Raw genomic sequence first — 17,758 nt, 5'->3', positions numbered from 1 at the left:
TATGGAGAAGTTGAAGGCATAAGGCGGCACTCAAAATCGAATTCCTGAAAGTCGCTCAGTCGTGTCTGACTCTTTATGACCCCATGGACTCTACAGTCAATGGAATTCTCCAGGCCAGAATATTGAAGTGGGTACCCTTTCCCTTCTCCAGGGGATCTTCCTAACCCAGGGGTCAAACCCAGGTCTCCCACATTGTAGGCTGATTCTTTACCAGCTGAGCCATAAGGGAAAGTGAAGTCACTCAGTCATGTCCGACTCTTTGCGACCCCGTGGAGTATAGCTTACCAGGCTTCTCTATCCATGGGATTTTCCAGGCAAGAATACCGGAGTGGGTTGCCACTTCCTTCTCCAGAAGATCTTCCTGACCCAGGGTTTGAACCCGGATCTCCCTCATTGTAGGCAGACGCTTTATTGTCTGAGCCACCAGGGAAGTCCCCAAGAATACTAGAGTGGGTGGTAGCCTACCCCTTCTCCAGCAGATCTTCCCGACCCAGTAATTGAACCAGGGCCTCCTGCATTGCAGGCAGATTCTTTACCAACTGAGCTATCAGGGAAGCCCCCACATTACTGAAGAGGTACAGGGAAAAAAAAAAAAAACCCTCAAGTTGTAAATCACTATATTTAATTGTTCTAAGATTCTACTTTTTTTGGTCCTAGTTTAACATTTAGTAGTTAGGATATATATCATATCGGAAAAAAGCCTGGTAGCAATTGTGACAACTATTATTGACTACACATGAACATCAAACATGCAGTTTTAGTATGTTAGAAAAAGTCAGAAACAAAATGGAATACTTTTTCAATAAATGCTATACACCTTTGAGCTGGATTTTCAATGTAAAAAGGATCTGAGAGTGCCTTGTTCAATTTAGTTTGCTTATACTTTCCTTTTTATAAACAATGACATGACAACAAGCTAAACGAGTGTATACTGTCTTTACATAAAAGTCCAAAGTGATGAGAAAGTATTTTTTTTTATGGTTTACTTGGCAGCATTACTTAGTGATTTATAAAAGTGTTGCTTTTCTGCTATTGGCATCTTAGCTTCAAAGACAATAGTAGTTGTTGCAGACTAACAGTAAGCCACAAGCACCTAGTGGAAATATAATCAGCTCTTCTTTATGGGAGTACACCAATCCTAAGCTTCAAGGAATAGCACAAATAATTTACCAATTAAAATGATCAGTTTATTTTCAAATGTAACTAATCACACGAGAAAACAATTTACTATGAGCTAAAACTAGCAATAAAAATAAAAAGCATAAACATGATTAAATATGTCTGATACTGGAATCTTCAGATACCTATCTAAATAACACCAAAATTTATGTTTAACATGTTCAAAGGAAGGAAAAACAAGCTTGAAAATATCTGAAGGGAGTGGTGGTGGTTTAGTCACTAAGTCGTGTCTGACTCTTGCAACCCCACAGACTGTAGCCTGCCAAGCTCCTCTGTCCATGGGGATTCTCCAGGCAAGAATACTGAAGTGGGTTGCAATTTCCTTCTCCAGGTCTGCAGGGGATAGCTAACTTCAAAACACATCAAGATGTTAAGATATAAGAATTCTGTAATTAAACTGATAGTAAGTAGATGAGTTTAAAAGTAGGTTAGACACAGGGAAGATCCCCTTGAGAATGGCATGGCAACCCACTCCAGTATTCTTGCATAGAAAATCCCCATGGACAGAGGAGTCTGGTGGGTCACAGTCCATAGGGTCACACAGAGTCAGACACAACTGAAGTAACTTAGCAGACACAGCTAAAGACAGAATTAGTAACTAGAAAACAATTCAGAAAAGGATATTCAAAATTAAGCATGGAGAAAATAAAAGAGAAGATATTAAGTTGATATTGAGATATACAAGATATCATGTGAAGTTCTAATGTGTCTCTAAGTTGAGTTCCAGAAGGAAGAACAAGGAGAACAAAACCAAGAGTAAGATCTGCAAATACAAATATAAAGGCTGAACGCTTTTCAGAAATAACGAAATTATGATTTGCATCATGAAGACTTCAATTTCCAACTATGATTAAAAAACATTTTACACCTACATATAAATAAAAATCAAAACTGCAAAACATAAAATAGAGGCATTTCAAGAGGAATAAATGAAAAAATCACAAATTACCTTGAATGAAAAATGAAGAAAAATAGGAATTAGATTGACAGTAAAATGAGAGTCCAACTTCTGTATAATTGAACTGTGCTGATAAATATAATGATGATTCTGAAAAAATTCATGTGAATTAAAATATCAATGTGTAGTATTAGAAATATCCTAATTTATTTATTTAAATATCTTTTTTCATATTTGCATTAGTATGGCAAAAAATTGTGACAAAAAATTTATGTCTAAATGACTCTAATTAATTTTGAATTTATAAATTTATCTTTAAAGAAAAAGTATTTCAAGAACAGGGGCACTATTAAGTGTTTCTATCAAAAGCTTCCCATTCCAAAATGAAATTCAGAAAAACACATTGCAGACAAAATACAAGAGATACAGGATAGAATGTTTGTGATAGAAGAAAGATTGAAATGCAACAAACTGTGTTACATTATTGCTTTTTGAAATACCAAATAATTCATCCTAAAGAAGTGATTCACTGAAAAATCATGACAAATCCTTTATTCATAAGAACCACACCTGAGGTACATATGTGGATTCAGACTGTACAAAACACTCTGTCATGAAAGAAGGAAAGTATTCAGTGACCTCATTTCATAATCAGCATTAAGGGTCTCATGTTGCAGAAACAGTGATCCTAAAATCAAGTGAAGAAAACTTCATCTAGATTTCAGAAAACTAAGGGGGGGGAGCCCGCCCGGTGAAAAACCCTTTAAAAAGCTTTTAATGTACAATTTAGCAAATAATTCAGAATTTTGAGTGAACTATTTATGAAGAAAAGTCTGACATATAAATACAAGATAGTAAAGTGATATGGGAACACTGAATGCCAAATTTTGTAAGAAACTACACTTTTTTCAATAGATTATTATTTGTAAATATTTAAATAATAAAGTCTGTTGCTGAAAAATCTAAAAAAATAAAAATAAAAAAATAAAAAATAAAAATGTTATGCAAGATTAAAATTTAAATAAAAGAATTAAAAAGCAATACCAAATTAAGATGTAAGTTGAGAAGTAAACCAATGTATATTTAAAATGTATTGTTGAAGAACTCTCCTTTTTTCATAAGGTATTGAACTAGTTTAGACTTTGAGAAGAATAATTTTGTAATTTCTTGAAGTAAAATGAAAATACCTAAAACAGAGCACATATCACCCAAAGTAATAGCAGAAAGTGAAAGAAATACCTAATTAATTAAAAACAGGTAAGAAGCATGCTGCTGCTGCTGCTGCTAAGTCGCTTCAGTCGTGTCCGACTCTGTGTGACCCCATAGACAGCAGCCCACTAGGCTCCTCTGTCCCTGGGATTCTCCAGGCAAGAACACTGGATTGGGTTGCCATTTCTTCTCCAATGCATGGAAGCAAAAAGTGAAAGTGAAGTCGCTCAGTCGTGCCCGACTCTTAGCGACCCCATGGACTGCAGCCTACCAGGCTCCTCTGTCCATGGGATTTTCCAGGCAAGAGTACTGGAGTGGGTTGCCATTGCCTTCTCCAGTAAGAAGCATAGAGTTAAACAAAAGATAAAACTAGAGAAAAATAGTGAAGCACAAAGTTAGATAGCAGATTTAAACAGAATTTAAGTATAAAGTGTGAATAAATTTTTTAAAAAGTGAATGCATTTGCAAATTTAATGCTGTGTCCAAAAGACTTTTAAAACATTAGGGTACAGAGAATAGAAGGTAAAAGTTTGGGGAAAAAAATCTGTCATGATAGTAACAAAGAATGCTGGTTACCTGTACTTGTATTAGACCAAAGCAGACTTTAAGGAAAAGCACATTATTTGGGATAAAGAAAATCAAATCTTAATTAGGAAAGGTTTAATTCATGATGAATATACAAATTATATATATATGTGCATTTACAAATCTAAAATGTATAACATGGAGAATAAATAAAATATAAAATATATATTAAAATGTATTAACATGCAAAACAAGAATAGCAATATAACTACAAGGATATTTAAATTTGCAATCACAAATGCAGATTTAGCATGCCTCCATGCCACTTTTAGAATCAATACATGAAGCCAACAGAAAGTCAGTAATGATATATAAGATCTGAATAGCATAGTTAACAAACAATGTCATGGATATGGACAGAACATTGAATCTAAGAACTGCAGAGTTCACATTCTTTTCTGAGTGTAATCAACTTATTTGAAGTCTTGATATAGGACGAGATCACTAAGTCCCATGAACCCTAGGGTGCTCGCTGCACAGTAAAACATCTGAGACTGAAAAGATGAGGCAGGATGGCATCGAGGAAGGGAAATGAGTAAAGTTAATCAAGGAGAAGGACATGATCAACTGAGATTTTGATAAGAAAAATTTCACTGGATAGCTTTGGGTAAGATTGATTGGAGTGGGTTAAGATAAGAAAAAGATACTGTAGACTTCTTTTTATCACAGATACTTTTGCTTTGTTTTGTTTTTTGATACTTAACACTTTATTTTGGAATTTGTCTAAAAATGATTGTGGGACACCCACATACTACATTCTTAGACATGCCTAGTTACTGTTTCATTTGGAATATGTTCAGCAAATTTGCAATTAAAAAATGGTTTACAGTCAACTTTTAAAAAGGAAGAGATGCAAAGAGTGGGAAGCAGAAGTAGGTAGAAATCACTTATAAATTAAAATTGAGCACTTTTATTTGCTATCATATATTCCTTCACATGAGTACTCCTTGCCCTTTAAATGGTAGGATTCCTTGAAGATGGCAAGGCACTTTCCCTTCCTATCACAGATACTTTGATATAACACAAGGAATAAATAGCAACAAAGGGATATAGATTTTGGGTACCAGGGAAGGTGGTGAAAGGCAGCAGGGTTGCTCAAGGAGAGGGTTCTTTATTACTCTATACATATTTATAAATATATTTATATACTAATAAATAATCTTGTGCTACAGAGGAAATTATAAAATAAATTTACTAAAAATTTAAGTGAGTAAAAATGACATCATTGCATGTAGCATTTTATAATTAATATTTTGTGGAGTAAAGCTAGTATAGTACTTCGAGGGAAATTTATAGCAATATATTTATCAGGAAATAAGAAACTTTAAAATACTGAGTTAAACATTTAGCAGTAGAAGTTGGAAAGCAAAAGAGTCAGATATAAGAGTAAGAAAAATAAAATAAATAAGGACAAAAATCCTACCCCACTTGTGTCAATGATACCAAGAGACAATCTGCCACTCAGCAAAAAGTACAGTCTACTAACTTCAGATATCTAACCCTTGCTATTGCTAAAAGTTTGCCATCTCTGAACTTCATGCTTCCCAATTCTAGGATCAGTTCACATCTTGCTCCAAAACACTGTATCCTACAAACTTAATTCTCTCTTGTTTAGCAAACAATCAGCTATTCATTTCAGATATGTGATAAAGGCCTCTTCCATTCCACACTATACATCCCCAAATATTCACTGCCTTTTGGGGACAAATTGCAAGGATGTTCATTGCAGATTAATCTGTGATATCAGGGAGTTGAAGGCAAACTGGATGTCTATAACCATGTAAGTAGACAGGTTAAGAGAAACAGATACATATGTTACTGTAAAACCGCAGAAGTCAGAAACAAGCAGTACACTCATAACATGTATAAACCTTAAAAATAGCACTTCGTGGAAAAGATAAAAAACAGGATGAGACACATATACCATATAACCCAAGTGACTTATCTCAGTTAAAAATACAGCACAACTAAATAACACATATTCTGCAAAAACATGAAACCAAAAAGTACACATTCCACTTATTAGAATGTTTGTGGAGTCCTGTAACAGAAGTGAAGAATGCTAAGGAGAGAAAACAGTAAGGTAGAATAAGGTAAGGTGAGCAAAATATAGTAAAGTGTAAAGTGAAGGATGGGAGGGGAAGGATGGGAGAGGGAGAGAGAGGAGGGGAATGGAGATAGGGGAAGAAAAGGGCAGGAATTGGAAAGGAAGAGAAAAGAAGAAAGGAGAGGAGGAGAAGGAGAGGGGAAGGAAGTAGAAGAGAAAATAGGGAGAGAAGGAAGAGGAAAAGAAGAAGAGAGAAGGGAAGAAAGAAGGTAGGGAAGAGGAGAAGAGAGGAAAAGAGAAGAGGGCAGAAAAGGAAGAAGCAGAGGGAGAATCCTTTTCTGCAATAATGTTCCTAATGAATTATATAGTATGATTAACCTAAGCTTCTTCACCTAGGGTCTAAAACATGAAAAACAAAAGTAATTTCAGACCTTTAATGAAGTAATGATGGTAACTGTGTACACATTAGGATAGCAGATTGCCACAAAATCTTTTTAATTTTTTACTGTATGCTTTAAAATTCTAGCTCCTTTCAAGTCTGGATATAAAAAATAAAAATTTTCCCTACAGTCTATTAAAACTGATGAATGTCTTCTCTTTTAGAAGTATATAATTTCAAGTTTATTGAAAGCTTTCACAAAGTAATCCCTTTCTTAAAATAGATAAGCTTTCAATGGAAAAGCAAAAATAAAATTTGCTTTCTCACCTATACAGTTACAATATGTCTTTATTTCCTTTCATTTTGTTGTGGACATCCTTACTTTACATTACTCATTATATTACTACAATTTCTGAAATCCAAAGAACAGAAATTAAATATAAGGAAAGCTTCATTGTTTGTCTTTTATTAAAACCATTCTCTGAACCATACATTAAATTACACACCTATGTGTAATAGATGGCAATTTTATGTGTAGGTTTTATCTATAAATGAAGGTGTTACTTTAGTTATCATGGAAGGTTTCCATTTATTTATACAACCATACCATTGTCCAAATCATTTTTTATATTCTTTCAGAATTGTTCAAAAAAATGATTTTATGTCCTGAATATATATACATTTTCTGTATTACTTAGCTTTGTCATATCTTGAATTTTATAATTAAAAAATATATATTACACTTCCTCCTATTCCACAAAATGAATGTTAACCCATTACTGCCAAATTAAATTCACTCATAAATGATGCAGATTTAATATTAATGTTCTTGAGACTAAATATGAAGATTATCCCACAGGCTCTCCAAACAAACAGGAAAACAGAAAAAAGTATACCTGATCTCTGAGAAGGAACTAAATGTTCTCTTTCTACTCTTTCCTACCCAAATGACTGAACTGTTGCGCATTAGTAAACAATAACAAACAAAACCCCCAATATCCTCAAAATCACATATCATAGCCATGGTTTGTGAAAATTTCTGGTTTCACTTTGTAATTATACAAATCTTTGTGGGTTAAATTACATCAAAATAAACCTCGAAATTTATTGGCAGAGACATGAGTTTTGAGAAAATGCTTTTAAATATCTCTTTTAAAGAATAACTTCCAATGCTTTTACAATTTTCATGGGCTGAAAATACAAAAATGATGAAATACTTCGTCTTTTTCCAATTCACTCACCATATATACTGTGTATATATGTATATTGGTATATATGGTATAGAAAACCGCGGAAGTAAATGTTCTAAACAAAGGAATTGTTGATAGTGTTTTTTACCATTCAGATTTACATCTATCAATTTGGGGTTATAGGCTGTCTGGATCAGAGGACCTGGATTTGCTGTGTGCCTTATTCTTAAAAAAAAATTTTTTTTACCTAAGTAAAGAAAGGCACTAGGAGATCCCAAAAGATCTTTTTTCTCTGCTACTATCCCTAGGCAAGAGGGAGGAATTAGCCTTGTAACCAGATCCTTCTAGTCTCTGCCTTTAATTTTAAACAAGAAACCAGACGACTAAAAATGTAAGACTGACAGAGAACAGCAGAGGGCAGTATTTACTCATGGCTAAATCATCTCCCAGCTCAGAAATTTTAAATTTGGAGGGGGTCACTGTGGATGAAATGTATGACTTACGCCCTATATTTGCATTACTTGGCTTAAATTCTTATTTTCTAAGCGGTTTTCCTTAAAGGGGAAATAATACTGACTTGATTCCTGATTCCACGCCCCCCCCCCTTTTGAAGTGCTGCGTGATACTGAAAAATCAGCCACAGTATATAGCAGGGGAGTTAATCTGAGTGCCTCGAGTGGCACGTGGGTAATTCTAAAATTTAAATTTCATTATATTCATTTCAATTTTTCTCATATCAACCTTTTCCCCAGACAAAAACTAAACCAAAACAGAAAGAAACTATTTCGTCAGGATTCCTTTGGCTAGAAAATGGCTAGAGGGCAATACTCCCAAAAAAGATCAAAATTCCAAACTTTGGGAAAGGAAACAAACCAGGAGTCCCCCCGGCTTTTCCTATAGGAAATCCAAAGTGCTGTTGGTGCCCAGGCCTTGGCGCCCCTACTCACTTGGAGGTAGGGGAGGGGCGAGTGGAGACAGGTTTAGGGTTAGACCTGGACTGCAGTTGGCTCGCTCTGTAGACAGAGAAGCAATAAGGAAGGTTCGGTTTGGATGCTGTTGGATCTTATTGTATAGCAGCTACCTTCCTTCCCTTCGAAAGAGAAAGGGCAGGAAACGGTTAAAGCAAATCTGCGCTTTGCATTCCCAGACAGGCTTTGCTTAATCCTTCCTCCCGCTCTAACAGACCCTCACCCCCTGCCTTTCTTTTATTTCTCTCGACCCCCTTACCCTTGAGTTATTACTAGCATAACAACCTAACGGTCTTCCCCCAGACCCGGTCCCTAAAGTTATTTATCTGCAAACCCGACCCCATCCCCATCTATTCGGCAGCAGCTTTTTGCTGTTATTGCTCAGATGCCGGCCAAGATTTGACCAAAAAGGAAAAAAAAGAAAGAAAGAAAGAAAAAGAGGGGAGGGAATCACCCCCCCTAGCCCCCACCCCCCCTTTCTCAGCGCCTCCTACTCGCCGGGCTCCCACACCCGACCGCCTACCGTCCTCCGGGAGGCTGGAGTGATTAGCATCCGGAGAAGCCAGTCGGAGGCCGAAAAAGTCGGAGCGCGCGGGCGGTAGGAGTGCCAGGCAGGGCCGCTTCAGCTCGGGTCCAATGGGGCTGGGGCGAGGGAGGGGCGGTAGGTGACAGCACCGGGAGCCAGGGGGAGTCCGGCTGAACTAAAGTGCGGGGATCAATGAGTGGCGAGCAAAGTTTCTGAGTCCTGCTCAGCTCGCGGTCTTCCCTCCCCCTCTGTTTGTGTTTCGGCGGCGCGGTGTGTGTGTGTGTGTGTCTGTGTGTGTGTGTGTGTTCGCGCGCGCGCGCGCGCGTGCGGCGGGGAAGGGGCGGGGAGAGTGAGAGGGACCAGCCGGAGGTTGAGAGGGGCTCGCGGAGCTCCAGCTCCACAGCGGTGCTGCAACCTTCAGCCCGGGCAGGCGAGAGGGAGAGCGCTGACAGCCGCCGTCCGGAGCTGCTCGGGGCGCCGCCACAGTCCAGCGCCGACTTCCCCGCCTCCACCGTCAACAGTGCAGGAGAAAAGGGGGACCGATGGCCACCACCCCACCCCGCCCCAAACAAAAAGCCTTGTGGATTACAAAGTGAAACTGACACGGGACAATAAAACCAAAGGGCAAGAGGTCAGGGGCGAGGCGCACTAGAGTGGGCTTCTGACTGGGACTGCCGAAGAAGGAGTCCCCTGGCATGGTGAGGGGAGGGGACGCGGGGACAGCGCGCTGCTCCTGCCCGACGCCGGCGAGGCCGAGAAGAAAGGGGGACCTGCGCTTGATTTGGATGTACAAATAATGGGTCGGCAGGCATCCCGGCAGAGGTAAAAAAAAAAAAAAAAAAATGCTGAGGAGCGCTGGATTTTGCCTGTGCCCGCCTAAGGGCTGGAAGAGGCAGCAGGGGCGGCGGCAGCTCCTCCTGGAGGAGAAGGGACGGAGCTGAGCGCTCCAGAGCGCCGGGCGAGCGTTTGGAATGCAGTTTGCTGGCTGCCTGAGCTTAGACGCCGCCGCCTGGGCCTCCGCGCCACTTCTGCAGCCCTGCTGAAGGGCTTTGCAGCCTTGTTCTTGAGGAGAGGGCAACTCGAGGAAACTCCTTGTCTCCAGCTTTTGGAAAAGGACTTCGATAAACCCTCGGTTTCCCCATCGTCCCCTCCCCAGTGCGCAGTTGTTCTCTCCACACCGCTGCGGAAGTTTGTCCTTCCTTCCTCAGTTTCTTCGCCTTGGGTAAGTTTTAAAGTTTCTGAAGATAATAGTTTGCGGTAATTCCTCCTATACCTTAAATACAGGCAACTTCTCCCAACTCCTATCCACCCCCGGCGAAAACGCTCAGACTCTGGATTCGAAAATACAGTGAAGGGGGAAATATAGGAGATTGGAGAAACTTCTCTGGGAACTCGTCCACAAGCAGGAGTAAGTGCCCGAGGAGTGCCCTGCCGCTTTTCCTCAAGGCATCTCTTCCCTCACTAAGCGTCCAAATGGCTACCTGGAGGCTTTTGCTCGTGCGAATTGCTTCTTCTGGACTGGAAGTTCTTTGAAATAGCAGAGCTCTCAGAGCCGTCGGCTGCATGTCTGCTGGTGCTACTTGATCCCTGTCATTATCACTCCTTTTTTTTTTGGCCTCACCTCTTCCTTCTCTTTATCACTCCGTTCCAGGGAGCCAAGACCATGGACTTGGCAGCAGACAGGGCTCCTGGCCGCCCGTGGCTCCCGCTGCCCACTTTAACCTCACTTCAGCTCCTTCGTGTCCTTTGGCTGCTGTCACTGCTCTCGGGGCCCGCCCGGGTCAGCGGGGCGGAACAGCGCCAGGTGTTCCAGGTCCTGGAGGAGCAGCCTCCCGGCACGCTGCTGGGCACCATCCAGACGCGCCCGGGCTTCACCTACAGGCTCAGCGAAAGCCACGCCCTGTTTGCTATAAACAGTAGCACCGGGGCCCTGTACACCACTGCGACCATCGACCGCGAGAGCCTGCCCAGCGACGTGATCAACCTGGTGGTTCTTTCCAGCTCACCCACCTACCCCACCGAAGTGCGGGTGTTGGTGCGGGACCTCAATGACAACGCCCCGGTCTTCCCAGAACCCTCCATTGTGGTCACTTTCAAGGAGGACAGCAGCAGCGGGCGGCAAGTCATCTTGGATACCGCCACCGACTCGGACATCGGCTCCAATGGCGTTGACCACCGGTCCTATCGCATCATCCAGGGCAACGAGGCGGGTCGCTTCCGCCTGGATATCACCCTGAACCCGAGCGGCGAGGGCGCGTTCCTGCACCTGGTGTCCAAGGGCGGGCTGGACCGCGAGGTCACACCGCAGTACCAGCTGTTGGTGGAAGTGGAGGACAAGGGCGAGCCCAAGCGGCGGGGCTACCTTCAGGTAAACGTGACCGTGCAGGACATTAATGACAACCCCCCGGTTTTTGGCAGTTCCCACTACCAGGCGGGGGTGCCTGAGGACGCCGCGGTGGGCTCCAGCGTCCTCCAGGTGGCGGCGGCGGACGCGGACGAGGGCACCAACGCGGATATCCGCTATCGGCTTCAGGACGAGGGGACCCCCTTCCAAATGGACCCCGAAACGGGGCTCATCACGGTACGGGAGCCCTTGGACTTCGAGGCCCGGCGCCAGTACTCGCTTACGGTGCAGGCTATGGACCGAGGCGTGCCTTCCCTCACGGGGCGTGCCGAGGCACTGATTCAACTGCTGGACGTCAACGACAATGACCCCGTGGTAAAATTCCGCTACTTCCCTGCCACCTCGCGCTACGCCTCGGTAGATGAGAATGCTCAAGTGGGCACGGTGGTGGCTCTGCTCACCGTGACGGACGCAGACTCCCCAGCGGCCAACGGGAACATCTCCGTGCAGATCCTTGGGGGCAACGAGCAGCGCCACTTTGAGGTGCAGAGCAGCAAAGTGCCGAACCTGAGTCTCATCAAAGTTGCCAGCGCCCTAGACCGGGAGCGCATCCCTTCTTACAACCTGACAGTTTCTGTCTCGGATAACTACGGGGCGCCCCCTGGCGCAGCGGTTCAGGCGCGCTCTTCCGTGGCGAGTTTGGTGATTTTCGTCAATGACATCAATGACCACCCTCCTGTGTTTGCACAGCAAGTGTACAGAGTGAACCTGAGCGAGGAGGCGCCCCCGGGAAGCTATGTGAGTGGAGTGTCCGCCACTGACGGCGATTCTGGTCTCAATGCTAACCTGCGTTACAGCATCGTCTCTGGTAATGGACTGGGTTGGTTCCACATTAGTGAACACAGTGGTCTAGTGACCACTGGGCTTGCTGGGGGCTTGGACCGTGAACTTGCTTCCCAGATTGTACTCAATATCAGTGCTCGGGACCAGGGGGTTCACCCCAAGGTTTCCTATGCCCAGCTTGTTGTGACTCTCTTGGATGTGAATGATGAGAAGCCAGTGTTTAGCCAGCCAGAAGGATATAATGTGTCTGTGGTTGAGAATGCGCCTACCGGGACTGAACTGCTGGTGCTCGGGGCAACCGATGGGGACCTGGGTGACAATGGGACAGTGCGATTCTCCCTACAGGAAGCTGAGACGGACCAGAGGTCCTTTCGCCTGGATCCTGTGTCTGGGAGGTTGAGTACTATCTCTTCCTTGGACAGGGAGGAACAAGCTTTCTACTCCCTGTTGGTTCTGGCCACAGATCTGGGGTCGCCTCCCCAGTCATCAATGGTTCGCATAAATGTGAGCCTCCTGGATATTAATGACAACAGCCCTGTGTTCTACCCAGTCCAATACTTTGCTCATATTCAGGAGAATGAGCCTGGAGGTAGCTACATCACCACAGTGTCTGCCACTGACCCAGACTTGGGTCTCAATGGAACCATCAAATACAGTATATCAGCTGGGGACAGGTCTCGGTTTCAGGTCAATGCTCAGAGTGGGGTTATTTCTACAAGAATGGCCCTAGACAGAGAAGAAAAAACTGCTTACCAGTTGCAAATAGTGGCTACTGATGGTGGCAATTTGCAGTCTCCCAACCAGGCGATAGTAACCATCACTGTGTTGGACACTCAAGACAACCCGCCTGTATTCAGCCAGGCTGCCTACAGCTTCGTGGTCTTTGAGAATGTGGCCCTGGGATATCATGTGGGTAGTGTGTCCGCATCCACCATGGATCTCAATTCCAACATCAGTTATCTCATTACTACCGGGGATCAGAAAGGTATGTTTGCTATCAACCAGGTTACTGGGCAGCTTACCACAGCAAGTGTGATTGACAGAGAAGAGCAATCCTTTTATCAGCTGAAAGTAGTAGCCAGTGGGGGCACAGTGACTGGCGATGCTATGGTTAACATAACAGTTAAGGATTTGAATGACAACTCTCCCCATTTCCTTCAGGCAGTAGAGAGTGTGAATGTGGTGGAAAATTGGCAGGCAGGTCACAGCATTTTCCAAGCCAAAGCTGTGGACCCCGATGAAGGTGTCAATGGCATGGTAGTCTATAGCCTGAAGCAAAACCCCAAGAATCTCTTTACTATCAATGAAAACAATGGTAATATTAGTCTGCTAGGACCCCTGGATGTTCATGCTGGTTCCTACCAGATAGAGATCTTAGCATCTGATATGGGTGTTCCCCAGCTCTCCTCTAGTTTCATCTTAACAGTTTATGTCCATGATGTAAATGACAACCCACCAGTGTTTGACCAGCTTTCTTATGAGGTCACCCTTTCTGAGTCAGAACCTGTGAATTCTCGATTCTTTAAAGTGCAAGCTTTTGATAAGGATTCAGGAGCAAATGGTGAAATTGCGTACAGCATTGCTGAAGGCAATACTGGGGATGCTTTCGGCATATTCCCAGATGGTCAATTGTATATAAAAAGTGAACTGGACCGTGAACTTCAAGACAGATATGTTTTACTGGTTGTTGCTTCTGACAGAGCGGTGGAACCCCTTAGTGCTACTGTGAATGTTACTGTAATTTTAGAAGATGTAAATGATAACAGACCTCTTTTTAACAGTACCAATTACACATTTTACTTTGAAGAAGAACAGAGACCTGGGTCGTTTGTGGGCAAAGTAAGTGCTATAGATAAAGACTTTGGGCCAAATGGAGAAGTAAGGTATTCTTTTGAAATGGTGCAGCCAGATTTTGACTTGCATGCAATTAGTGGGGAAATTACAAATACCCATCAGTTTGACAGGGAGTCTCTTATGAGGCGGAGGGGGACTGCGGTGTTTAGCTTTACAGTCATCGCAACAGATCAGGGGCTCCCTCAGCCTCTTAAGGATCAGGCCACGGTACATGTTTACATGAGGGATATAAATGATAATGCTCCCAAGTTTTTAAAAGACTTTTACCAAGCAACAATATCAGAATCAGCAGCCAACCTGACACAGGTTTTAAGAGTATCTGCCTCAGATGTTGATGAAGGTAATAATGGACTTATTCACTATTCTGTAATAAAAGGAAATGAAGAAAGACAGTTTGCTATAGACAGCACCTCTGGGCAGGTGACACTGATTGGCAGATTAGACTATGAAGCCACACCTGCCTATTCCCTTGTAATTCAAGCAGTGGATTCAGGAGCAGTCTCCCTCAATTCGACCTGTACTTTAAATATTGATATTTTAGATGAAAATGACAATACCCCTTCTTTCCCTAAATCAACACTATTCGTTGATGTTTTGGAAAACATGAGAATCGGTGAACTTGTGTCCTCTGTTACTGCAACTGATTCAGATTCAGGTGACAATGCTGACTTACATTACAGTATCACTGGGACTAACAACCATGGAACTTTCAGCATTAGCCCAAACACTGGGAGTATTTTTCTTGCCAAAAAATTGGACTTTGAAACACAGTCTTTGTACAAATTAAATATAACAGCAAAAGACCAAGGAAGGCCTCCTCGTTCATCTACAATGTCGGTGGTTATACACGTGAGAGACTTCAATGACAATCCTCCTACCTTCCCTCCTGGGGATATTTTCAAGTCTATTGTTGAGAACATCCCCATTGGAACATCTGTCATTTCTGTGACTGCACATGACCCCGATGCAGACATTAATGGGCAACTCTCCTATACAATCATCCAGCAGATGCCACGGGGCAACCACTTTGGCATAGATGAAGTCAAAGGCACTATTTATACTAATGCTGAGATAGATCGGGAGTTTGCTAATCTCTTTGAGTTAACCGTTAAAGCCAATGATCAAGCTGTGCCTATAGAAACTAGACGGTATGCTTTGAAAAACGTGACTATTTTGGTTACAGACCTCAATGACAATGTTCCAGTGTTTATATCACAAAATGCCCTGGCGGCAGACCCTTCGGCTGTGATTGGTTCTGTTCTGACCACGATCATGGCTGCTGACCCAGATGAAGGGGCGAATGGAGAGGTGGAGTATGAGATCATCAATGGTGACACAGACACCTTCATTGTAGATCGCTATAGTGGAGATCTGAGAGTGGCTTCAGCGCTGGTGCCTTCTCAGCTGATCTATAATCTCATAGTTTCAGCAACAGACCTTGGCCCTGAAAGGAGGAAATCAACCACTGAATTGACCGTCATCCTTCAGGGCCTTGATGGACCTGTTTTTACACAACCCAAATATATAACCATTTTGAAGGAGGGAGAACCCATTGGCACCAATGTGATATCAATAGAAGCAGCTAGCCCTAGAGGATCCGAAGCCCCAGTGGAGTATTATATTGTCTCAGTCCGTTGCGAGGAAAAAACTGTTGGACGGCTCTTTACTATTGGACGACGGAGTGGCATCATTCAGACTGCAGCCATACTGGACCGGGAGCAAGGAGCATGTCTTTACCTGGTGGATGTCTATGCCATAGAAAAGTCAACTGCCTTTCCCAGAACACAGAGAGCAGAGGTAATGATTTTGTCATTCCTTATGAATTATTTGTTGATTTTTTTTGGGGGGGAGGCGGAGATCATTCTCTTTCTATTTGCTTTCTATAATGATTTACCTTTATTGTTAAATCGTTCGTTTTACTGACAGGACCATATAAAAATGTTCTATCTTACAGACTAACAAGAAATACATACAGTTTAGCTTTCAACCTGATCAGAACCAAAGTATGAACACTTTTTACCTTGTATTTCATCTCATACTATCTTATGTGTAAAGCTAAGGAGAATTCTTTAGCGATTTCAGAAGTTCAGGAAAAAATCCATTTATTCAAGTTAAATTACCTTATTAAACTAAATACCTCACAGTTAAGGAAGTCTACCAGAGGAGGATGAGGAATTTCAGACTTGAGAAATCTCTATTCCACAATGAAGAACTTTGGTAGTAGTCAGCATTATAGCATGGCTTTCTAGGGGGGAGTGGCAATGGGCTGACAGTTTACATCAGGACAGTATTAACTTTCACATCCTCAGCAGTCTTGGCAGTTTCTTTATAGACAGTGACTAATTTTAATGTGCTGAGCCAAGTTTGGGGAGATTCCTGATTTCATCTGCCTTCACATTTAAGGCACTATCTTCTGACTTAACATAATCCTTTCGCTTCTCCCTTGAACTAAAGCATGTAATGTGCTGTGAATGATCAGAGATTAGAAGCTGTTTCTGGAGACAACACCATATTGTTCAATGCCATGGTATAAGTACAAGTTGTTCTGTCTGCTGATAGGTTAGACACTAATGTTTCAAAGCATAAGCCAAAGAATTTCAAGCTTGGCCTTTCCCGGGGTATATTTTTGACTATTACTACCTCAGTGTATCATTGATTTGCTTTTTTAATTGAACTGCTTCCAACGTTTTTTTGACCATCAACTAGAAACGATACAGCTATACCCCGGATGGCTCATTTGCTGGTTCCTAAGTTCTCTCTCCCCTTCAATATATCCCTTCAGAGATATTCTGGTGTCACTTAGCCAAAAACACAAAATATCAAATGTGGTTTGTGATACTTGGCAGGAACCCAGACACAACATGCTAGTGAATTTGAGGCTTATGTGTTTGTTTTCTTGCTTTCTTTTCTTTTTTATAGCTGTGAGGGGTTTCTTCATTTAAAATGTTCATTTATTATTATTATCTTTTCGAATCCCATGTGATCTTTTCTTTTTTTTCCAAAATAGGTAGTTATGGCTCTTCTATTGATGAAGCAGTATATTCATTGCCTAGAGGATATTAGATATATAATTAGGGATGTAATTCTTCATGGAGACATAATTCTTAGAGATATCATTCTAAGTGAAATTCACTTTTATCTGTACACACAGCCCTGAAGAAACTTCTACCCATATGTCCTCTTTTACCTAATTAGGTTTTTAATGATCTGAGATAGGTCTTACATACTGAGTTATTTGGTTTAACTCAGGCTATGATTTACATGTAATTTTATTTTGATTTGGGGTTATTCCTCTGCTAAACCCACTTCCTGGCTCTATTTTCCTTCTCTGGAATTATTTCTTAGATGAAGAGATTTAATTAGTTTAAAAATGGAAATACTTATTTAAGACAGGCAATTAAGTCATTCTAGGCTTTAGAAAAAAAATTTAAACTATAAAATAGATTATGTTATTGGTTGTTGTTTGGTTAAAGTGTTTACCTTTGCTTGGCAATAAGAATAAATGTCCACTGTTATCATTAGAAGATTTATTTAGTCTTACTATTTACCCATTAGATATGCAAAAATTGACTTGGCTTAAACTTATTAAATAGTGCTGTCTCTTCATTAGACATGAGGAATAAAAGTAATAATTATAGATCATTTTGTTAATAATCGGTGATAATATGTCTGTTATTTTTTAACCTCAAATAACACCAATATGAAAACTTATTCATATTTGCTATAACCTCTGTAA

General features: G+C 41.8%; 1 protein-coding gene and 1 long non-coding RNA gene across 2 annotated transcripts in view; one reads left to right on the top strand and one right to left on the bottom strand.

Annotated features, from left to right (window-relative positions):
- LOC120870972 overlaps nucleotides 1-9,060 on the bottom strand; it is a 122,689-nt gene extending 113,629 nt beyond the window's left edge. The window contains exon 1 of the long non-coding RNA XR_005722912.1: nucleotides 8,979-9,060. This is a non-coding gene — a long non-coding RNA (uncharacterized LOC120870972). The remainder of the gene's footprint in view (nucleotides 1-8,978) is intronic.
- Nucleotides 9,061-10,286: 1,226 nt separating this feature from the next.
- Nucleotides 10,287-17,758, top strand: part of FAT4 (FAT atypical cadherin 4) — a 184,030-nt gene continuing 176,558 nt past the window's right edge. Inside the window, exon 1 of the mRNA XM_040250540.1 lies at nucleotides 10,287-15,819. Within this exon, the coding sequence (XP_040106474.1) occupies nucleotides 10,645-15,819 (5,175 nt within the window). The 5' untranslated portion in view covers nucleotides 10,287-10,644. The remainder of the gene's footprint in view (nucleotides 15,820-17,758) is intronic.

Source organism: Oryx dammah, unplaced genomic scaffold, assembly GCF_014754425.2.
Source record: "Oryx dammah isolate SB20612 unplaced genomic scaffold, SCBI_Odam_1.1 HiC_scaffold_12, whole genome shotgun sequence".
Lineage (NCBI taxonomy): Eukaryota > Metazoa > Chordata > Mammalia > Artiodactyla > Bovidae > Oryx > Oryx dammah.
The sequence above is the reverse complement of the archived record's forward strand: the minus strand, read 5'-3'. Positions and strand labels throughout refer to the sequence as shown.